At 38.7% G+C, this 24651-nt stretch overlaps 1 protein-coding gene across 3 annotated transcripts in view; it reads left to right on the top strand.

The window, feature by feature from the left end:
- LOC127650334 (nectin-2-like) overlaps positions 1–24651 on the top strand; it is a 162096-nt gene that overhangs the window by 69274 nt on the left and 68171 nt on the right. For all 3 annotated transcript variants that reach the window (XM_052135685.1, XM_052135684.1, XM_052135683.1), the window contains exons 2-6: positions 2592–2701; positions 3165–3408; positions 5576–5869; positions 8060–8177; positions 13044–13192. In XM_052135685.1, the coding sequence (XP_051991645.1) occupies positions 2592–2701; positions 3165–3408; positions 5576–5869; positions 8060–8177; positions 13044–13192 (915 nt within the window). The remainder of the gene's footprint in view (positions 1–2591; positions 2702–3164; positions 3409–5575; positions 5870–8059; positions 8178–13043; positions 13193–24651) is intronic.

The following is a 24651-nucleotide window of genomic DNA, read 5'->3' as shown; positions in this document are numbered from 1 at the left end:
TTTTGTATGCTTTCGTCCTAATATGCTTGGCACATTAATTGGAATGGAACTAAGCCACAAAAAACATTTACAGTATTAGATAACTTACTTTACGCAACTACGCAGATGCAAATGATTGGTCAATGCATTGCAAGCGCATTGTCCCATTGTACCTTCACTGTTTATGCAAGTATGGGAAGCAAACACATCTATTATATAAGCTCAATTTCCTGTTTTTTTGTTTTGTTTTGTTTTGTTTTGCTTTTAGAAATGTGTCAGAATTTACTGTATAATGCAACTCAAGTATGCATTGAATTCTCTGCATTGCCACAGTAGGCACTATACTGGACCTTTACATAAAAAATGTTGTCCTACTGCCAGTTTTCAACATGTTGATCACATGGGTGATCCCGTACGCTAGGATTGACCAAAGCAGCCTTGGAGACCCAGGTTCGGATCTCGCAAATAGTGTTCGCATTTCTGTGATAAGTGCTATTAGGAGGTTGAATTTTTTCCTCTAACATAAACGTTTTACTCCACGGTTTGGGGTTGGGTGGGGGGGGGGGGGGTACAGTTGATAAATTATGCATTTCTCTTCACTGAAGTAAAGCCTGTATAGCTAAAAACAACTCTTTTGTGTGTTTGAGTACGCTGATAATATTTCTGTATGTTGTCAAATGCAGCTGTTTTGTGTGTGTGTGTGTGTGTGTGTGTATGATCATCGACCAATCCACAGGTGTATGAGAAGCATTTCTCATGCTGCTCGGTGGCCTTTGACTCCAGTAGCTCTGAGCTGGAGGTCTCTCGCTTTGCTCTCCGCGGGAGTTCGCAGACTACCCGAGCCAAAACTCAGATTGTTTATTTTAACCTTCCTCTGTATCGGTCTGGGTGAGGAAATGAGAAGGCAAAGAGAGAATGAATGAGTCGTGAAAAACTTTCCAGTCTTCTACAAGTGAATACTGTGCAGACACAAATATCAGCGTCTGGGCTCAAGGCCATTGGGTCAGACTTTAAAGTGGAAAGATTTCTTTTAAAGGACCATTACTGGCACAGCAATGCAGTGGCAGATTTAGCATATTATACATTTTGCTCAATACAAATATTCTGCTCACAATTAATATTTGTGTTGAATTTTCTTTTTCCTAACATCATTTGTCTCATATTTCATCTCAAGCATGCTCTTTACTGACATTTTATTTGACTTATTTAACTAGTACACTAGGTGGAATTAAGGCTACAACTGTGGGACACTTGTTATTTTTTAGGAAAATTGATAGAAATCCTTTTCATGCAATAAAAATGTAAATTATTATCATAGTTTTAAACATGTATTAATCAGTATTTTACAATGGTTTTCATTTGTATATATACTACACACCGATCAGCCACAACATTAAAACCACCTGCCAAACATTGTGTAGGTCCCCCTCGTGCTGCCAAAACTGTGCCAACCCACATCTCAGAATAGCATTCAGAGATACTATTCTTCTCACCACAATTGTACAGAGTGGTTATCTGAGTTATTGTAGACTTTGTCAGTTCGAATCAGTCTGGCCATTCTCTGTTGACCTCTCTCATCAACAAGGCGTTTCGGTCCACAGAACAGCCGTTTGTTTTTTGTTTTTGGCACCATTCTGGGTAAATTCTAGAGACTTTTGTTTGTGAAAATCCCAGGAGATCAGCAGTTACAGAAATACTCAAACTAGCCTGTCTGACAGCAACAATCATGCCACAGTCTAAATCACTCGGATCACATTTTTCCCCTATTCTGATGGTTGATGTGAACATTAACTGAAGCTCCTGACCTGTATCTGCATGATTTTATGCACTGCACTGCTGCCACATGATTGGCTGATTAGATAATCGCATGGATGATTGTTGGTGCCAGATGGGCTGGTTTGAGTATTTCTGTAACTGCTGATCTCCTGGGATTTTCACAAACAAAAGTCTCTAGAATTTACCCAGAATGGTGCTAAAAACAAACACATCCAGTGAGCAGCAGTTCGGTGGATGCCTTGTTGATGAGAGAGGTCAACAGAGAATGTCAGTTAGAACCAGTCTGACCAAAGTCTACAATAACTCAGATAACCACTCTGTACATTTGTGGTGAGACGAATAGCATCTCAGAATGCTATTCTGAGATGCGGGTTACCATTGTTTTGGCAGCACGAAGGGCACCTATATATATATATATATGGTAAATGCTTCATTTATTCTTCTCATCCAGAGGCATTTGTTGAACACCGCTCTGAACTGTATCCGTGATCATGTAGATTGATGCTGCGATGATGAGGTAGTTCTTTTTTTTAATTATGGGCAATCAAAGCAGGATAAGTCATGCTGAGACTGTCTGTACATTCAGTCAATAGATATGAAGCCACAGAGCTCTTGTGAGTTTGTAATCAGTCTGAGGCTGCACTTTTTCCCCCGAAGGAATCTCAAGCATAAGAATAACAGCGAGTGACTATGGTGTGTTTCTTATTATTCAGAGGCTGGTGTCTGGCTTTCATTTTCCAAAATTCGATTGGTTCCTGATTCGCTGCAGATTTTAGGATGTGATGATGGAATGCTCTAACGTTCCCCTCTTTCCTCTCTTTTTTTCTTTCATTCAGTTGTCTGGAGCCAGCACGTGCGAGTGGAACATGAGGTCACAGCGTATCCGAACGGGTCTGTCAATCTACGGTGTGAGTTCACTAACAGTGAAAACACCAAACTCACACAGGTAAAAGATATGTGGGCAGATGATCTTAGATTTGATGGTCCTCTTAGATGCTAGCCATTATAAGTGCCTCTACACTGTTGAAAAGACCAGCTTAGACTGGCATGAACAAGGCTCATTAATAAAGATTTTTCCAGCTGTCCTGGCTGGGGTTAGAGTAGTTCAGGTTTGGTTTTTAGTTTAAAGTGTTAAGCCATTCTCACAATATCAACAAAGCCTCAACTATATTAGTCAGCTAGATAATGTTACCTTGGTGACATATTTAAATCAGCACAATTTGCAACAACATCCAGTAAAAATGTTAAATGTTCTATCGCAGAAATCCGATAAATCAAGACAAAAAACACATGCACATGATTATTTGACATGATCATTGAATGTAGGATGAAGAAACAACTCGCCACTTGTTAGAGCCCTGATAAATTTCACACAGGTTTTTGATTCCCTCATTCTTTTTGGCTTTCAGGTCTCATGGATGTTTGAGCGTACTGAAGGTGATAGACAGAACATTGCTGTGTTCCACCCCAAATATGGAGCAAGTTTCCCTAATAAAGAGTTTGAGGGGCGAGTTAATTTCACGCTAGGTTCACTGGAGAACCCCTCCATAAGAATCAAGAAACTGAGGATGGCTGACGCAGGCAGGTACATCTGCGAGTACGCCACTTACCCCAGTGGAAACGAGCAGGGAACCACCACTCTTATCATGCTGGGTAAGTTTCACGGCTTTGTTTATTTACAGGCCTCTCAGAGCTTCCTACAAACAAGACAGGCTCAAGATTATAGCTAAAAAGGGATACTTGATATACAGCATATCTTTAATTGAATCTATTTGCAGTAATATCACAGAAAAGGTTGATAATTTTTTCAATTATGTTTTGTTTACAGTAAACACTTTCCATACTTTTATTTCTCTACCAATACATACTGTAGTAATAAACTTCAGTATTTACCTACATATTACTTTTACATCTTAAAGCATGAGATTTGTATGATGAGGCAAATGAATCACAAATTCAGCGTTTTGAAATAATTCATTGAAACAAACAGTTTGATACTGATTCACAGAAATTCGAATGAATTTAACTTCAAATGTAATGCAATTTTTGCTGATGAGCTTTAAATCAGAAATGCTATAAAATAGCTCTGTCTTATCACACTTAATCTTGCGAGTTATAAAGGAAAGTGCCATGAAACTAGCCCACTGATCATTAGGATACCTAATGGACAAATAATTAGCACACTAAAATCAATGCGATATTCACAATGTTGCGTAATTTATAACCCCAATAAAATCAAACCAAATATATAGTAAATGAAGTATCCTGAAGGCATACTTCAAGGTTTGGGGTGCAGAATCTTTAGCTATTATAAGTGGAATTAGGCAAGCTCAGACACTGAGGCACGGTTAACTACATTATCTTTACTCAGTAGTGTTTCTGCTGTCTGCTTTAACGCTAATGTCCCCCATTAGCCTGATTTATCATTTAAATGACTAAGCTAATGTTATCGTCAGAGTCAGAGTGATGCTATGAATCAGTGCCGTCTGTTTGATATCCCTCATGTCGAGCTGTGTGCAAGCTTCTCGCTCTGTTTGACTCCACTGCTTACTCTTGAGTGCACCAAGTAACATATTATCTCAATGTTTCTCTTCTATGGTTGTTGTAAACCTCACTATCTGTCTTTGTCTTTCCTGTTATCTCTTGCTTTCATTTTCTCTGTTTTAGCTTAGTATTTCTGTGGAACGGGTAGGTAGGTATTAATGGTTACCCTGCTGGGAAAAGAAATAAAGAAATCGTCTGAAGATGGTGTGCAGGTTTAAGGTGGTTTAGACAAAAGCACCAAAAACCCCTCTAGAACCAGCAAATATACAAGACTGGTAGACCTGTTAAGACCGGCAAACCAACTTAGGCTGGTTCACCCAAAAATGAAAATCCTCTCATCATTTACTCACCATCATGCATCTCAGATGTGTATTCATTTCTTCTGCATAACACAAACAAAGATTTTAATATCTCATATTTCAGCTCTGTAGATCCATACAGTGCAAGTGAATGGTGACCAGAAATCACAAGGTCCAAAAAGTACATAAAGGCAGCATAAAAGTAATCCACATGACTCCAGTAGTTAAATCCATATCTTCTGAAGTGATATGATAGGCGTGGGAAAGAAATTGATCAATATTGAAGTCCTTTTTTTACTATAAATCTCCACTTTCACTTTCACTACCACATTCTTTGCAAACTAGTAGTCAGGACTGTTCAACAGTGGAGATTTTTTGTAAAAAAAGGACTTTAATATTGATCTATTTCTCACCCACACCTATCATATCGCTTCAGAAGATATGAATTTAACCACTGGAGTCCACTCAGACCTTCTGTGTTCTGGTCACCATTCACTTGTATTGTAAGGACCTACAGAGCTGAAATATTCTTCTAAAATATTTGTTTGTGGAGGAAGAAAGAAAGTCATCCACATGTGGGATGGCATGAGTAAATGATGAAAGAATTTTCACTTTTGGGTAAACTTATTCCTTTAAGATGTTTTATCAGCAGGGTAATTGGCTGAGATTTGGCAACATTTTAGGAAATATTGCCTAAAACGAATGTTCAATTTAGTCTTAGTCTAATTTTTATTATAAAATTATATCATATTATTATATTGGCCAATGGCAGGGCCGTAACCACCTTAGACAGTAGCTGTGCTATTTTCATATCTCTTGTATACTCTGCAGTCTCATTCTTCTCAATTAATAAAATAATTTAAGCTCAAATCAATATTTCATGTCCTTAGCCTTGTAATAAGTGATTTTATTTCACATCAGCGTACAGAAAACCTTATCAAATTTGTAAGCTCTTTTAAACTTTCTTTCTCCCTCAGCCAAACCCAGAAACTCGGCTACCCCCGTCCCAGTGCAAGCCAGCTCTTCTGAAGTAGTTGTGGCACGTTGCGAGGCGGCCCAAGGAAAACCTGAGGCAACCATCTCCTGGATTACAAGTTTGGCCGGCCACTATAACCACACTTCAGTGCCTGAGAGTGATGGCACTGTGACCGTCAAGAGCGAATACCGGATTGTCCCGACTCCTGCTGAAAACGGAAAAGAGATCACCTGTGTGGTCGATCAGAGGACGCAGTCTGCATCTCAGAACTTCCCAATGAGACTGGTGGTGGAGTGTAAGATACACATGCAAACTCACACACTGTTAAAGGGATAGTTCACCAAAAAAATAAAAAATTCTGTCATCTATTTGATTCCAAAATCATTATGAATTTTTTGTCTGTTAAATGCAAATGGAGAAGTTTTTAAGAATGTACTTTAACTAGTTGTCATGGTTTTCACATGCAGTTACAACTAACAAGGACTGGAGATTTCAATAAACCTCTCAGCAGTCCGAACTGTCCTTTGTAGTCTTCTGATGTCTGATTTTGTAGCTGAACCAAACCACAACGACAGTTATTGAAGTGCACAGGACAGACTCAATGACTGCTGAGTAGAACTGTATCAACAGCACCTGTGGCAGGTTGAACTTCCTCAACTGGCGATGGAAGTACAAACTCTGCTGGGTCTTTTCACAATGGAGTCAATGTGGGTCTCCCACTTCAGATCCTGTGAGATGGTAGTGCCCAGGAACCCTGAATGACTCCACTGCTGCCACAGTGCTGTTTAGAATGGTGAGGGGGGGTCAGTGTTGGGGTGTTCCTCCTAAAGTCCACAATCATCTAAACCATTTTGAGCGTGTTCAGCTCAAGGCTGTTATGACTGCACCAGTGAGCCAGCCATTCAGTCTCCCCAATGTATGCAGACTCATTGTCATCTCAGATGAGGCAGATGACAGTGGTGTCGTCTGCAAACTTCAGGAGCTTGACAGAGGGGTCCTTGGCGATGCAGTCATTTGTGTAGAGGGAGAAGAGTAGTGAGGAGAGCACACATCCCTGGGGGCACCAGTGCTGATGGTACAGGTGCTGGAAGTGAATTACCCCTGTCTCACTAGCTGCTGCCTATCTGTCAGAAAGCTAGTGATCCACTGACAGATTGACATGGGAACAGAGAGTTGGTGTAATTTAGTCTGGATTAAAGCTGGAATGATGGTGTTGATAGCTGAACTGAAGTCCACAAAAACAATCCTTGCATACGTCCCCGGTCTGTCCAGATGTTGCCGGATATGATGCAATATCATGCTGACTACATCATCCACAGACCTGTTTGCTTGATAAGCAAATTAAAGGGGATCTAGATGTTGTTTGGTTTCGGTGTGAAGAACAAGCCAAAATTTAAGTCATTATTCACCGAAAATTCAGGAGCGAAGTTGCGATGTCCAATTCAAGAACAAATCGTTTATTTTAGTCTAGAGTGGTGGTATAGTGGGCTAAAGCACATAACTGTTAATCAGAGGGTTGCTGGTTCGATCCCCACGGCCACCACCATTGTGTCCTTGAGCAAAGAATTTAACTCCAGGTTGCTCCGGGTGGGATTGTCCCTGTAATAAGGGCTCTGTAAGTCGCTTTGGATAAAAGCGTCTGCCAAATGCATAAATGTAAATGTAGTCTTTTCATTGAATCGGGTATTCCGGTTCACAACCGTTCTGAATGATTCTTTCACAATTCAGATTGATCTGTTCAACTCACTGACTCGCATTGGTTCTTGAGTTTCTGTACATTATAACAGAAGATAAGATTAGCAGTGACAAAAGACTTAAATTAATGTGTGTTTCTCAAATAAAGCTATTATATCGCTTTAGAAGACTTGGAAAACAGTGCTCAAGTTGTATGGACCCCTTGTTTGATACTTTTTATGGTGCTTTTGTGTCTTTTTGAAGCTTAAAATCAGTCAACTCCCATAGATTGTAATTGTATGCAAAAGTGCAACCAGTAAATCATTCAGAATTACTCTCTGTGCTCCAAGAACAATAATACAGATCGAGTAAACAATGACATAAAGGCATGTGTTCTCAGTGATATGCATGCACTCAATCCCTCCCATATCATTCGCCCCAACACCTTTTCTACTTCGCCCTCTTTCATCTGAAAATGCATTCAAGCATCTCTGCCTCAACATTTTTCTCACGTTTTTTCTTCCCATGAAAGCTATTTACAGAGGCGTTGGTGTTTGCATAGTCCAAGCTGGAGTCTTTGAGGATGTCAGAAATTTGCAACTTCACTCTTCCTTTTATAAACCCGCCTGTCGGAACATCCTCACCTCTTGCACTTTCTCTTATTCTGCGTCTCTTCTGCGTTTCAGAGTACTTTTCGTGTCTTTGTAGGGTACCACTCGCTGTGCCATCTTCATATCTGCATCTTCCTCTCCCAACCCAGGATGACAGATAATCAGCCTTTCAACTGCTCTTTCTCCCATTCCCTTTCTAGACCCCCCCACTGTGACGATAGAAGGATATGATGACAACTGGTATATGGGTCGGAAAGATGCCGTTCTGATCTGCCAAGCTGATGCCAATCCAGCACCCACTGATGTTACCTGGACAGCGTGAGTGCTCCCCTCAATAAATAAACTCTTGTTAAAGGAATAGTTCATCCATAGTTTCTTTTTTGTATTCCATAAAATGTGGGGAAAGAAACTCTTAAAGGTGAGCAAAAGATGACAAAGTTACATTTTTGAGAGAACTTCCTCTTTAATGACAATGCAGGCTAATGATACAGCTGTTGTTTTTGTAAAGTATTCATTGATATTAGTATTCAGTATCCGTATTTCATATCTATATAAACTCAAAACTATAAAAGAAACACCCCTTTTTCAGGACACTGCATTTTCAAGATAATTTAGTAAGAATCCAAATTTACAGATCTTTATTGGAAAGGGTTTAAACAATGTTTTCCATGCTTGTTCAATGAACCATAAACAATGAATGAACATGCACCTGTGGAACGTCGTAAAGACACTAACAGCTTACAGACGGTAGACAATTATGGTCACAGTTATAAAAATGTAGGACACTAAAGAGACCTTTCTACTGACTCTGAAAACATGAAAATAAAGATGTTCATGGTCCCTGCTCATCTACGTGACCGTGCCGCAGGCATGCTGCATGGAGGCATAAAGACTGCAGATGTGGCCAGGGCAATACATTTCAATGTCCGTACTGTGAGACAGCTGATCGCAGTGGCAGACCACGTGTAACCACACCTGCACAGGATCGGTACATCCAAATATCACACTGGTACAGAATGGCAACACCTGGTTACACCAGGAACGCACAATCCCTCCATCAGTGCTCAGACTAACTAACAGGCTGAGAGAGGCTGGACTGAGGGCTTGTAGGCCTGTTGTAAGGCAGGTCCTTACCAGACATCAGCGGCAACAACATCGACTATGGGCACAGACAAGACTGGCAAAAAGAGCTCTTCACTGACGAGTCGCGGTTTTGTCTCACCAGGGGTGATGGTTGGACTCGTGTTTATCGTTGAAGGAATGAGCGTTATACCGAGGCCTGTACTCTTGAGCGGGATCGATTTGGAGGGTCCATCATGGTCTGGGGCGGTGTGTCACAGCATCATCGGACAGCTCATTACAGGCAATCTCAATGCTGTGCATTACAGGGAAGACATCGTCCTCCCTCATGTGGTACCCTTCCTGCAGGCTCATCCTGAAATGACCCTCCAGCATAACATCTCACAGCAAGAACTGGCAAATCTGGTGCAGTCCATGAGGAGCAGATGCACTGCAGTATTTAATGCAGCTGGTGGCCACATCAGATACTGACTGTTATTTTTTCAGGGACACATTATTCCATTTTTGTTGAAATTATTCCATGTCTGTGAAACTTGTTCAGTTTATGTCTTAGTAGTTGAATATTTTTATGTTCATAAAATATTTATACATGTTAAGTTTGCTGAAAATAAAAGCAGTTGAAATTGAAAGGACATTTCTTTTTTTGCTTTTTTAGTTTATATATTTTTTTTCTTGCTCTTTGACATGTAATCATTCAACTGTATCTACAATATAACTGCAACAGAGTCAAATATACCAGTTTTACTGTTATCAAAAGCCACAGGCTAATTGGTGCAGAATTGAGAAAGCATCTCTAGCTCCATATTAACGCTTCACTGGGTGGCTTTTATTTTCTCACCAAAATCAAAACAGAACATGAATCGATACAGATTGAGAAACAACATTTATTAACAAGACCTATTGGGTAACAGACGCTTGGATATAGCTGCTCGATAGTCGAGTTTCAAGTTACTTCTGAAAGATGCAGCATTACTGATTCATTTGGCACATTTTTCATTGGATGAGAACCTTTCCTGATTTAAACAATCTAAAACATGCATTTTTTTTGATTGGTCAGTCACTTTAAAGCATTACGGTGTCATAAAACCCCTTATTTTTGCATGAGTAAGTTCACACCACAATTTTGAAAAGAAGATATTGAAGCTCAAAATACAATGAGCCTTTTTCATGAAACATAACTAGAGTTAGACTAGACATTCGAATGTAGATTATCCCAATGAATTGAATACAACAGTTTATATAAGAAATGTTTTACGTGCGATTTACTCTGAAATTTGTACTGTTCGTGTTTTATGAAAAAGGCCCATATATAGAATACACAGGTCATTTCTAACAATAATTTAAGGAAGAACTAAAAACTGATTATGGACCATTGAATTATTGAACTATAATGCACACACCGAGGTCAAGTCAATAATTCTGATTATAGCATGGATACCACACCTTAAGACAACTTCCAAGGTTTTATCTCAAGACATTTTATTTTTTCATCCCAAAAGTGCTCTTTTGAGTGGAACGTCTTTCTTTCCGCCATGGATTCCACGTCTTGCTTTGACACAGCCCAAGCCTTCGTCGGTAGTTCAAAAACGCCATGTTAGAATTGGTATTTGAGGTTTCAGGTTTGCGCTGCTTTCAAGTGCTTAATGGAGTAACAAGTGATTTTGTGCATGTTTGTGTTTGTGTGTGTGTGTGTGTGTGTGTGTGTGTGAGAGAGAGAGAGAGAGAGAGAGAGAGAGAGAGAGAGAGCACGTGCGGGATTACCTATGTTTGCTGCAACCTTTGTCAGCAGTTATATCGCTTCAAAATGTAAGTTTAAGTATACTTCTCAGCAGAAATTCTTGTATATAGCTTTCCCATTGCTACACAACTGTTTATCAAGTCTCTGGGGTCTGTTGACATCAAGGCTCTGCCAGCTCGTGAGTATGTGTGTGCGTACAGACAGTATTTGTGTGTGTCAGCATGTGCGAGTGTGGGTGAGACTAGAGTGAAAGAGGGGGGAGCTAGAAGGTGCTTTCCACAGATATTTGAAGTTATTTCATATAATATAGAAACTACTGTGTTTATCAAGTTGCGGGGATGCATTTACATTAAGGCTTTGTTTGTTGGTTGTGAGTCCAGTCTTTCTGTCTGTGTGTGTGTGTGTGTGTGTGTGTGTGTGTATGTTCAGATGTGTGTTTCGGTTTGGGTGAGACGAGAGTGAAAGAGAGAGAGGGAGCACAAGGGGGGTGCTTTTCAACAGAAATTGAAATAAATTTGTGCCATTAAAGAGAGAGTTCACCCAAAAAAGAAAATGATTTTATCATTTACTCACACCCTCATGCTATCCCAGATGTGGATGACCTTCTTTCATCAGCAGAACACAAAAGAAGATTTTTAGAAGAATGTTTCAGCTCTGTAGTAGTGAATGGCGATCAGAACTTTTGTAGCTCCAAAAATCACATGAAGGAAAAATAAAAGTAATCCATTAGACTCCAGTGGTATAATAGGTGTGGGTGAGCAATGGATAAATATTTAAGTCTTTTTTTTTTTTTACTCTAAATCTCCACTTCCAGATGTGAATGTGAAACTAAACAGGCACCACATGGGACTTTCAGATGTGGAAGTGAAAGGGGAGATTTCGAGTAACATATATGACTATATGACAAATCTTATGAATTGCTTATTTCCTTCATGTGATTTTTGGAGCTACACAGGTGTAATATCTAGCTGATATATTCTTTTAAAAATCTTTAGAAGCTTGAAGAAATAAAATCATAGACATCTGGGATCAAATGAGGATGAGTGAATGAGAGAATTTTCCTTTTTGGGTGAACTATTCCTTTAAAGACGTTATCGTTCTTATCCAATTTACTTGTCTTAATTGGTTATTTAGCTGTGGTAGCTTGTACTGTTCTTTGAAATAACTGAAATAATTTTAGAAAGTGATATGGAACTGTCATGCGGTCAAGACCTGGAGCTACTTTATAGCTGTGCGTTTACTGAAAAATAATTGCACACCTTAGAACGTCTGTCAACCAATCAGAATCAAGTATTCAACAGACCAGTAATATAATGCACACATAAATGCTCAAACATCTGCATTTGTACTCCGCTTCTGAAATGTACATGAATGTGCTTTCACATTTTTGGTTATTTTTTAAGATTTCCATGATATTGATTTACAAATATAAGCGGGTGATCTGTTAACACCCTCATAGCATGGACAGATGGTGTTTGTGTAAAAGTCAGACTGCATCTTGTTTTCGACAAATGTGGCATTGATCTGCAAATCCCCTGGTCAAACTGTAAATCATTCTTGAATATCTCCTGTAAAAATGCATCTTGCATGGATTTCAAAGGAACTGGATGTTGATGGAGAGCCTGTCACTTAGCATAGTGGGGGAAGATGGCTCTTTTGTGCTTGTGCATAATTGCAAACCAATGCTTTTGAGTGGCTGAAAAAATGCATGTCACAGGAAAAATGTACTGCTTTCCTCTCACAATTAAAAATAGCCTGTGCTAGTGTTTAATTCAGACATTTATTTAAATGTTGCCTCGAGCATATGGCTGAACCCAAAATGATGTATTAAGTCCCCGTTCTGCTGGTCAGAGTGGATTGTGAGGGAGTTTAATACACTCGGGGGCCTATATGAGAGTGGAGTGTTGAGATCCTTTGCAAAAATTTGGTTCAACATTTTGGGATTCCCAGATCTCAGTTCTTTAGGTATTTACAGCTGCGCCATCTGCTCTGTACTATATTAGGGAGTAGCATACACCCCCCTAAAGCGGCAGATACTCTGGGAATGGTGATTACTGCTTTTGGAAAAGGTCATGAGGCATCAGTGTATTACTCTCTGATAATTCAGAGTCTGTGGGATGGAGCTTCAACTTCTCAAGAGATTATGAGAGAAAGATTTTGACTTGGTATTGGAGGAGACAGTGTAGGCTAGGATTCTAAAAATGGCAAGTCTGCATCTAGAGATGCAAAGGTGCACCTTATGCAATTCAAGATTTTACAACATGTGTTGAAAGACTGCACTGTAGTACTTTAGTGACATTTTTTTTTAAATTTGACTCAAGTATTAGTTTTAAAATATATGGTTTTTTTTCTTTGTGGTTCCTCAGTGTGTCGGGTCAGTTGCCATCTACGGTAAGGGTGGATCAGAACCGGCTGTTGGTGACGAATGTGGACGAAACGGTGAACATCACGTTTGTGTGTGAGGTGAAGAACAGCCTGGGTTCTGGCAGGAAAGAGCATACCCCCACTGTCATTGGTGAGTACTAACACAATGCAGGAATGTCAAATGCACTCATAAGGTTCGTACAAATGTGTCGCTCACACTTATGCACACTATAAATGTTCAATCCACTTTTAGGTCCATTGCACATACTTTACTCTTATTTCTGATACCATGTCCTAGCCAGGCACGACACGATTTCTGAGATTTTGCCCCGACTAGCTGCAAACCGCCGTGAAATCCCATTGGCCAAAAATGAGCGTGTTTACATACATCACTGATGCTTAATAAGCCGACATCGTTGTGTGGTCATGTAAATGCTTTAAACAGATTTCTTTTATCCGGGAAAGGTCATAAATATTTTGCACTGCAAAGTGCACGTCTGTGAAACGTTTTGCCATAAAACTGGTGAGAAACCATGTAAACACCATGCCATGTAAACACGTTTTGCTATGGAAAAGCTGATTTTTAATAGTTATCAGCATGTTTTTGCACATGTAAAACACACTCTTGTTCACATAGATATGTATATTGAACATAAAATATGTTCCTGTTAGCAAGTCGCGTTGCGCAGCATTTTTGCTTTCAGTGTGCTTTACGCGTTGAACTACTCCTTTTTACAAATCGACTTTTTGCAGGGTCCATATATTTCTTGTGCAAATGACTCTCAATACGGCGTGCATCTTCAGCAGTCTTTGCTGTTTCTGGCAAGTCCAACACTTTGTTGACTGAGAGTGTGAGAGTGGGGAGAATGTTTGCACAGCTGAGAAGATGCGACTGAGAAACGAGAGCATGCTTCTCTCCATTGCCAGATTAATGCTGCTTGCATTGTCATAAATGATGCACAAAATAGTCCCCCTCACTTAGTGTCTGTCAGCTGTCAGGCAACTTACTATATTAGTTTCGCAGTGAATCTAAATATTTGGCTTAAATTGTGCTTTGTATGAGCAGAGAGCTCAGGGTTCATATTTTCGCTTCCGCATAACTCCAAAAAACTCTACACGGCAAAACATATGTTTACACCCCCTTCGAATTAACGTGTTTGGCAAGGCCCCTTAATTCCAGTGGCTGACCTCACTGATGCTCTTGTTTCTGAAAGGGAGAAAATCTCTGCAACTGTATTCCAACATCTAGTGGGAAGCCTTCTCAGAATAGTGGAAGCTTTTAGGATGGACCAATTCCCTATTAACAATGGTTTCAAATTTAAATGCTTAAGAATCACGTATGGGTTTGTTTGCATGTCCACAAATTTTTGGCCACATAGTTTACTGTATATACAGTATTTGGCCATTTCAAGATACTGTTTGTGGATGGAGGAATTTTCCTGCTGTTGCCATATAAATCAAGCGCAACAACTCTCATGTGATCCACAACCAATAAACACTAGAAATAGTTGCGGCCCCAAGTGTGGACAGATAAAATTACTTATTGCAAACTTGCGTCAAGCCTGGTTAGGACACTTTGTCACGCAACCTTACACACACACACACACACACACACACACACACACACACACACACACACACACACACACAGAGACAAACCGATAATTGGTGTGACCGATTTATTTGTTTAGTTATTTATTACCGATATTCACTCTTTTCTTAATTGGTTATTGGTTCTTTAAAATCGTGTCTATGATAAATGGCAAAATCTTGTTCCAGACCGATACTAGTGCCGAGTACAACTGCACTGAATTGGTTTAACCGATTTCCAGTTGTAAGTGTTCCACTTTGTCATCTTAACTTGTCAACAATAATATTGTTATGGTTATTATTCAAATATTCATAGTGAATTGTTGTAGTCTAGGCTGCAGTATCGGTCATGGAAAAAGACTATCGGTTGATCTCTACAACATATAGGCACACAAACACTAAATGTGGGAGCGTGGTTTCTCCTTACGGTCTAAATACATATTTGTCTCAGTGTTCTTTCAGTCTACTCTATTGTGGGTGGGCTTCAGAAGCCAGATGCTTATTTGGTGGTTGGATTTCTGGTTGGCCTGCCTTACCAAATTTGGGGGGATTTTCTCAAGAAGTCTTTGTTCTATGCAAAATCACTTGGTGTGAGCCAGTTTGCCGGGTTGCTTTTTATTTCTTCTTTTCACTTCTTTTTTCTTCACCATACCTAACATTTGTAGATTCCCACTGCATCTTTCTTTAACCTCTCTTAACAAAAATAAATAAATAACGATTGCTATTGTTCTTTTTCTCACTGTTCCTATGCATGCGGCAATGTTCTTTGTTTTCCAAGAGCTTTGTTTTGCTGAAACACACACGCAGACACATTTTTTAAAAACACTGATTTACAACACGGTCCATTTTTTTAACTGTTACACTTTTGTTGATCAAAATGGAAACATGTAGGCCCGGGAGCCACATCGCTTTTGGCACATTCTCATGCCAATGCAAGCTAGAGCAAGAGCCACATTTAGAATCCGTGGGAATCCTTTTGGAGATTTCAATTGTCTTGTGGGAGAACAAAGGCTCTTTGTAGGCTCACTGTAGCGAGAAAGTGTGGGATGTTGTAACATTAATTTTTTTCTCTTTTGATAATGGTAACACAGGACAGAGTCTTAGCAAAGTTATAAGGATGCCTGGTTTTCTTTTCACAGTAACGTTCATGTACTCTGATACACTCACTCTTGCACTCCCGAAACAGTTGAGATGCAAAAACGTGCAAGACTGTCACAGAGGCTGAGTGACTGCTTTGTGAATGAGGTAGTTGTACGATGTTTTTCACAGCTTTGCAACTTGTTTATCCCTGCTGAAAAAAACAGCTAGACCAGCATGAATTTCCAAGCTGGCTGAGGCTGGTTAGTATTGCAGGTCTAGCTTGTTTGTTTTGGTATGTGTGTCACTGAATATCATCATGGTGATATACAGTGAAATACTCCAGTATGCGTAATATCTTATACTTTACATAAATGTGACTTAACTTATTTTTTTATCCTCAAAGCTTTTTGAATATTGTGATTGGTTATGGTATTATTTTGTGTGATACCTTGCAGTCTTATTGGTTGGAGTTGGGAGTAACAGTGCTCAACAATCTGTTTGTAGACAATTAAGGGGCATTCACACAAGCCTTTTTTTGCATTCCAAAATGGCTAGATGGAGCTCAACTGATATCGACTGGTTTAAAACAACAACAACAACAACAACCACAATGAAACCTGCTTAATTCAGCCTTAGCTGGTTTAAGATGGTCAATCTGGTCTCCCAACATGGTCAAGATTGTGTTCAACTGGTTTAGCTGGTCGGGCAGCTGGTGTCCCAGCCTGACTTGCTAAAAAGTGACCAAAAGCACTCTAAAGCCATCAAACCAGACTAGCCTTGCCTCTAAAACTTGCAAACCAGTTTAAGCTGGTCTTAGCGTGGTTTTTTCCCCCCTATCAAGTATAGAATGGATCAGAAACACATTTTTAAAAGTTGAGCTATTGTTTGGTCTTGATCTTGACACACAATCTTAAACCTGTGACTTAAGAAACACTAAATTATAGGGGCTACACACTGCACTAGTACTTGGCTGCTTCAACTGTACAGTACTCAAGCAGTTAAATTGTTAAAAAATGCACATTCCTAATACACATGCAGACATGAATGTCACGCCATGATAAAGCTCTGCAGATTGAAGAAGAGACTTGTGCTGACACAAGAGGAACTTAAAAACCTCCAGCTCCCAAAACTGTACACGTGAATGTGGCAAGATTGCACAGGCTCCCAGTAGGTCCAATGATCTTGCTGGAAAGGGAGTGAGAGAGCAGGTTTGTTGGAAAAAAGTGAGAAGAGAAAGAAGGGGTGTTTTAAAGAAGAACATCCCCCAGACAGAATTCACTGCGAGTTGCATCGCTAGTTTTTTGCCTTCTCGCCTTCGTCGCTCCTAGGGGTGAAGTGAAACCTCAACTTGTGCCAGCAAACAGACTAATCATGCTGCTTGCCAAGGAGTGTTTCCTCATTTAATTTCCCTCCCCAGCCATTTTCAGATAGCAAATGGAGAAAACTAAAGGCTTTAATTGTAAACACTTTTGGGGGTGGGGGATTGAGGGGCCATTTAGCTGCCGAAAATTCTGTCTGGATCTCTGTGCCCTTTATTGGTGTTGGAAGTGGCTGCTCTGAAGGAAACCTGCAATTGAATCCTGCAGAAAGACGCAAGAATAAATTTGCATGCACATCTTAAAGCACATAAATTCCCCTTCCCTTGGGGCATAATACTGCTAAACAGACTAGCATTGTTGGTCACCTATTTATGCTGTATTGTGGATTCTGGAGTCCTCAACAGGCTTCTTAGCAAGACTTCATTGGTGACCAAGCTTACCAGTATAGACTATGCTTGTTGACAGTGAACACAGGGGGATTGCAACCATTGAGCCTGATCTCATGAAGATTATGTGACTTTGGCGACATATTTTGAAAAATTATAATCCGTGGCTCCTCACAAGTATCTCAAGAGCTCTGAGTTGAAAAGTCCACTAAGTGTCACTAAAAGCAAGTTAAATGTTCTCCAGATGAGGTTTTTAATGTAATGCTCTTTGGATTTTTAAATCGACAACAAATACCTACCTCCCTACCCTAAACCTTAAACCTAAATCTAACTTATAAGTGTCATATAAAGCAAATGTGAGATAAAAACACAATTGCTGAAGAAACCACGTCATTTTATGGTGCTTCTTTCAGTTCACATGTTGACTCCCGTGCCCTTCAGGACTTGTACCCCGGTCCTTTACATTGCGAGTGGAATGCCCATTGTACATAGGGAACATTGTTTGTTCCTGGCAGGCAGCAGAGACCCTAACCCCACCCTAATCATAACTATATGGAGTCTGTATGGCAGAGTAGCTTGCCAGGAACAACGGATAGCACCTTTCTTCCATCGCACGAGTGTAATGCTCTATTGTGGTTGTTGAGCTACCATGCAATTTGACCCAGCTTGTAAATGTTGGTTATGAAATGCAAACATTAAAACATATCGCCTTAAAAGTCATGCAAAAGTCATGTAGCAAAAATTTAGGTCTAGTAATAATGGTCTTTAATGCCAGATTGCAACCATTGTAACTAATACCTCCCCGCCCCCATCACATTTTAGAAATTGCTTAGTTTTTTCATGCTGGCTTTAGCTAGTCTATTCAGCAAGGTCCACCATAGATATTCAAATAAGCGGTCAACCAATTTGGGTTCTTTCAAAATTATTACATTTGGGCAGCCCAATCATGATCTACTTGCACTCTTCGTTTCAGGGCTTTCGTTTCATATCAAACAGTTAGTCCAGCACTAGGGATCTGCCCAATACTTCCATGAGCCATGCTGTGTGAAACCAATGACTGGAACTTGGCATCAGAGATAAGGTGCAAAACAAAAATGTAGCTTATTACCCACAGCTTAGCGAGAGAAAATCGAGGCCATGAGAGACAAAGAAAGAGGCAACCAGGGGAGATATGGCCCTGCCAATGTTAAGTGAATTTTAGAAAATCAGGCTGCTAAGATTACCTTCCTTTCAGCCACCTTCCATCATTAGGGCTCATTACAGAAACTCCGGCTCACCTGCAAAAATATTAAGGCTCAGTAGGGTTGCCTTTTTTCTTTCCTTTGATCATTTACTGAATAGAAAGCCAGCTTTGACAGGATCTTGCTGGTGACTGACCTGGCCTGATTTTAACAATTTAATGATTTATTTGACCACCCATAAACAACAAATAAATACATTTGTTAGGCCAAATCAATTAAGCATTAATGAACATTAATAGCCATTTAGATCAGACAGCAACACTAAATATTCAACTGTTGAGTCTTTTAATGAATAATTTATGCTTAAACTAAGCTTTTTGAAATTAAAAGCTACATATATATATATATATATATATATATATATATATATATATATATATATATATATATATATGGTTTGCCTCATTCCTTATTTTGTAGTAAAGAACAATCAATTGAGTATCAAAGCTATCTTATGAAAATTCAGATTTATTGCTTACTCTTTTCAAGATCTGGCCACTCAGAGCCTGTTAAAGATGCATAAGATGATGCATCACTGCGCCTGAATCAATGCAGGCTTACTTAAAAGCAGCATTTTTCTGAGCTCCACACTCTCTTGGCAATTCCATACACATGTCTGAGATTAGAATCTGCCATATCGCATATACCGATGATGCTTTAATGTTCCAAAAACAAAATCCACTTCATTCCAACCAGATGGAGTCGGCTGCATTTTTCATAAACATTTAGTTTATGAGACTCTCATCACTCTACTCGATTTTCTTTGGAAAGTAGTTCTTCTCTTGTGCAGATTATGATGAGCGAGCTATCTCTTTGAGGACAGAAATGGGGCAATGGAACATTTTTCAAGATGTTTTTTACGGATGTTGACACTGATGTGATGGAAGATACAGTAGGAAGTTCGTACTTATGAGCTTGAAGTCGACTTGATGTGCGTTCAAGTGGTTTTGGTATGGAAAGAAATTTATGTGGTGGCAATTTCATATTAATTTCTCTCTTTTACACTTACTGACAAGCACAGGAAGAGCAAAGGATGCATGTTAGGAGTGTATCATTCTGAAATAAGGCAGCAAGTATACTGTTGCACAGCAAAAAATATATTTTTCGTAATGCATGCAGTGTTTGTGGGTCAAAATATACCAGCGTTTAGTTTTTATGGCATAGTAGATACATCGTCGGCTGCTAATCGCAGGGATGGCGGTTTGATTCCCGGCCCACACGACTTCACATGCCGAAGTGTCCTTGGGCAAGACAGTGGCAGGCTAGCACCTTGCATGGCAGCTCTGCCGTCATTGGTGTATGAGTGTGTGTGTGTGTGAGAATGGGACACAGTGTAAAGCACTTTGGTAACCTCTAAGGTTAAAAAGAAGTGCTATATAAGTGCAGACCATTTACCATTTACATGAAGTGGTCTTTTCAGTTGGGAAATATTTATCGACTGTGATATCGATATTTTGACATTTAGATCTTTTAGATAGTTTTACTACAAGACTAAAATACTGTGGAAAAAAAAGAATTTTTACTGTGTAAAAAAGTAATTATGGTATCCTTTTACAGTTTAGCCTGGCTTAGCTGGGCCATTTCTATTTCTTCCTCAATCCTGTTATCTCTCATTATTAGTCATTACCTGAGCTTTCTTTCTAATAAACCGTGTGTTTTATTGGGAGATCTCAGCTTCACGTTGAAGACCCAAGAGCTAGCGAGCTTGTTGGGGTTTATTTTATCCTGATGTCATAATCCACTCAGCCATGCTTATGGCCTGGGTCTTTGATCTACAGTGCACGTGGTTACGTTCACAGGACAAAAGAAATCATGATAGGCGCCCTGGGATTATTGCCTGCCACAGATCGAAATTGAGAAATGTGCGTCAGAAATATCCACCACCTCCTCCGGAGAAGCTCCACTGCCCCGCTCTTTAATCCGTGAGCTTTGTGAGCTTTGTGTGTGTGTGTGTGTGTGTGTGTGTGTGTGTGTGTGTGTGTGTGTGTGTGTGCGTGCGCGTGTGTGTGTGTGTGTTGCCAGAAAAAAATAATTGTTCTGAAAATAGGGTTATTAGGAGCCGCTCAAAATCCCAATTATATATTAAAGTATTTTTTATTTAAAATTTTATAACAAGCGTTACACCTGATGTAGTGATGTGCATGATCCATTATACAGTAAGTTCCTTTTGTTTTTTCTAGAAATTAGGGGAAATTGGGGCTAATTGTCACAAAGGCTATATCTTAGTAACAAAGTTTTGAGTCAAAAGTGCAATAACATAATGTTTATTTTCTATGTTGGTTTCAAAGACACAACACAAATATTCTTGAATTAGATTGACCTTTTGTGAATTTTATCCTCCAAACTGAAATGTCAATATAATATTTTTGCTTTAGCTTTTAAGTAAATAAGTGGCATACTTGAAGAAACCATATTGGCATACATTAAGGCAAGGGTTAACCTTGTTTAGGGTATCCCTTTAAACAAGGGTATTTTAAAATAGTTATAAATGCTTTAATAACAACAACAACAATTAATAATAATAATAATAATAATAATAAATTATGATTATTATATAAAACATACAATGTAACAATATAACAAATATAGTAGTAATAATAATAATAATAATAAATTGAATAAATATAAAACAATTTTATTAATTAATTGGCCACAACAATGATTTTATATTTTTATACATCATCCTTAAAATGTTTGCTGATTTATTAATTTTGTTTATTTTTGTACTACTTAAATTTAGCTGAAAAGCCTATAATATGCTGCTTATTGTCAGTTTCCATTGTGACAACATGTTAGTTCATATTGTCACATGTATTTTAAATGTTATAAATAATATTAATATCATTATAAAAGTATAAAAACATTTAATAATAAAACATTTATTTGAAGTACAGTACAATTTAATTTAGAAATGATTAATAATGCAATTTTTTGTTAATTAACCAAAACAGTTAGTTATGCTATATTACGTTACCCTTTACATTTTTGCTTGATTCATTGATTTTTTTGTGTTTTATAAATGTTTTAGTTTAATTTAGCTGAAAGTCTACAAAAGGCTGTTAATGGTCAGGTTCCATTGCGACAAATTACCCTGCTGTTGGGTAGGGCTGAATCGATTAGTCGACGTTATAGACAACGTCGTCAATAAAAAGTTGACACATTTTTTGTTGTCGAATAGTTATATAATAGCATTTAATGGAACATGAGATCACATTAAAGTCTAATGATGATGCGCGAGAGCAGCACTTCAGCTCGCAGCTGATTGAAGAGAGGATGCACTCTAAACTTTCATAGCTTAAGGTGATGTAGAAAGTTGAATATAATATAAAAAATACAAATATTAAAAAATATCTAAAAAGAAAAAGATGCATGCACCTGAGAAGCAGCATATAAGATATTCAGACTTGCTTTTAGAGAATAGATCTTTTAGGTTCACTTAAAAGTTTAGGTTCACTTATGGTGCGTTCACATACAACGCAAAGAAAATTTTCTCCTCGCATTGCTTGCGCGAGTTTGAACGCTGGATTATAAATTTGTGTTTAAACTCGCATTCGTGCGAGTAACGCAAACCTGCGAGTATTCTCCCTTCTCTTCCGGAAAAGGACAGGAGGAGGGGCTTCTATGACTTGGTTCATAGTAAAGTACAATAGCTGGAATCAAGTAGACGCACATATTTTCAGAACTTACCAGTTAGTCCAACTTCCTCGCTCATTTTCCTCCAAGCGATGTGTTTTTTTTTCGTCCGGTCTCTGTACATGTATGACGTTGTGTTACCCACACACCGCTAAAACAATTTTTTCATCCATTTTTCCAGATTTCTTCTGCTACTACGTCAGTACGTCAGTGACATCCGGATAATCTCAAAGCTGATAGGCTTTCACGGCAACGCGTCATGTGAATTTCTCGCACAAGTTTAAAAACTTCGAATCGAATGAAGCGATTTCGCATGTTCGAGTCGTGTCATTCGCTACATTCGCTCCGCTCGGCTATACGCGTCTATTTATATTTACTGATATTATAATTATATTTTTGGCTACAAAACTAATTTCAAATATTTAAGCATACACCTTCAGATCACAAGATTTTTAAGATTATGAGAAACGTTTCAGGCAAGTGACCACAAACTTTTGAACTATTATATATATATTGTCCTTTCAGCACTTTCAGAAGTATATATATAAAAAAAAAATACACTTATGTTTAAGATACATTCTCTAAAAGCAAGTCTAAATAGCTTATTTGTTGCTTCTCAATTAAATGTATATTGTTTTAAGGATTTCTAGACAATTTTAAGTGGAAAACGAGACAAAAACTATTGATTATGATAAAGGATTTTTTGCTGTGAATTTCTTTACTGAATTAAACTTAATAATAAAAAAAAAAATGGCCCCCCTTTAATTCAGAGAATGTCATTTAGTGGTATTTCTAAAATATGTTTTTGTCCTCTTTATTGTTAGTAATTATGTTTAATACAACCATTTAAGTCAGGACACAAGCTGAATAATCGGTTAAGAGCTAATGATTAATCGTTGCAATAATCGCCAAATAGTCGAATAATCTTTCAAATAATTAGATTAATCGATTATCATAATAATCGTTAGTTGCATCCCTAAGTTTATCTTTTTTTTCTTGGCCAATAACAGTGGAAATGTGCAGAAGATTTCTTTTGTAGCCAAGACTTTAAGGTATGAGTCCATTCAAAACAAAAAAAAAAGACTTTCAAAAAGAAATCTACCCCAAGATATATTCACTGGAGTACAAGGTGTGACAACTAGTCCCACTGTCCCCAGTCTTGTTTAGACACAAACTCCTCTTAGATAGATTCAGGTCCAGAAGGCACAAGTCCCTGTATCACCTGTGGCAGCACCATTAGTGGCCGCCACGTCACCTGTCAATTAGCTCAAGCTTTTGGAGGAAAGCAAGAGGGGTTGGTGTAAGCTCAATGTGTATGCCCTGAGCTCTCCAATAAATCGATACAGGATGTGTGAGACTCCAGAAGGCAGGGGCCACCGGGGGCACAAGCTGAGATTTGAGCCTCCCCTTTACAGTCAAGAGCATGAGATTTGTCTGTGTTTGCTCGATCCATAATCTTTCCTATTGTACAGTCAAACCTGTGTGTTTTAGCAGAGATAAATTAGAATATAATGATTGCGCTCACGCAGCGCTTGTGCAGATCAGTTTGGAATGCTGTTGTTGCTTGACTGATTGCTTGCGTTGAGGTGCAGTTCCACCTGAGTAGTAGTTATGTTATTTTAAAGATGGTAACCATTTATAATTGAGAGAAAGTGGACTGCTTTTGTTGCATCTCAGTATGGAGTTGCGTCAAGAACACTGGTACCAATCATTCTGTACAATGCCTAGTGGTCTCTAGCTACAACCTATAGAGTGTGGAAAACACAAATAATGGCACAAAATTACAAGACTGAAAGCAGTAATTATAGTTCGCTTAATCTCTTGGCTCGGAAAAAGTGCCGTCTTTGTGATTTGAGAATAACAGGGTTTTTTTGATGACACCAGTAAATGCAATCTTTAATATACTGCTTCAGTGTTTTCTATGTGCAATGATGACCAACATTCCAAGGCTTCATGGTTGAATAAAGACAGTTTTTTATTAAAGTGACTAAATGTGGCCTCTTTGAGGGCTATTTTCTTAGCTCCCTTTTATTAGACGAGTATGTGCACTACCAAGCAACCGAGTCTAGATATACACTGATGGCCAAACGTTTGTAATAATGTACAGAATTTGCTCTTATGGAAATAAATTGGTACTTTTATTCACCAAAGTGGCATTCTACTGATCACAATGTATAGTTAGGACATTATAATGTGAAAAATTACTATTACAATTTGAGAAAAACAAATTTAAGATCTTCTTAAACTACTTCAAAGAGAGTTCTCATCAAAAAAATCCTCCATGTGCAGCAATGAGAGCTTTGCAGATTCTTGTTATTCTAGCTGTCAGTTTGTCCAGATGCTCAGGTGACCTTTCACCCC

The sequence above is a fragment of the Xyrauchen texanus genome, chromosome 10, assembly GCF_025860055.1.
Source record: "Xyrauchen texanus isolate HMW12.3.18 chromosome 10, RBS_HiC_50CHRs, whole genome shotgun sequence".
NCBI classification, from domain to species: Eukaryota; Metazoa; Chordata; class Actinopteri; order Cypriniformes; family Catostomidae; genus Xyrauchen; species Xyrauchen texanus.
Note: the sequence above shows the minus strand (reverse complement) of the source record. Positions and strands in the feature narration are given on the sequence as shown.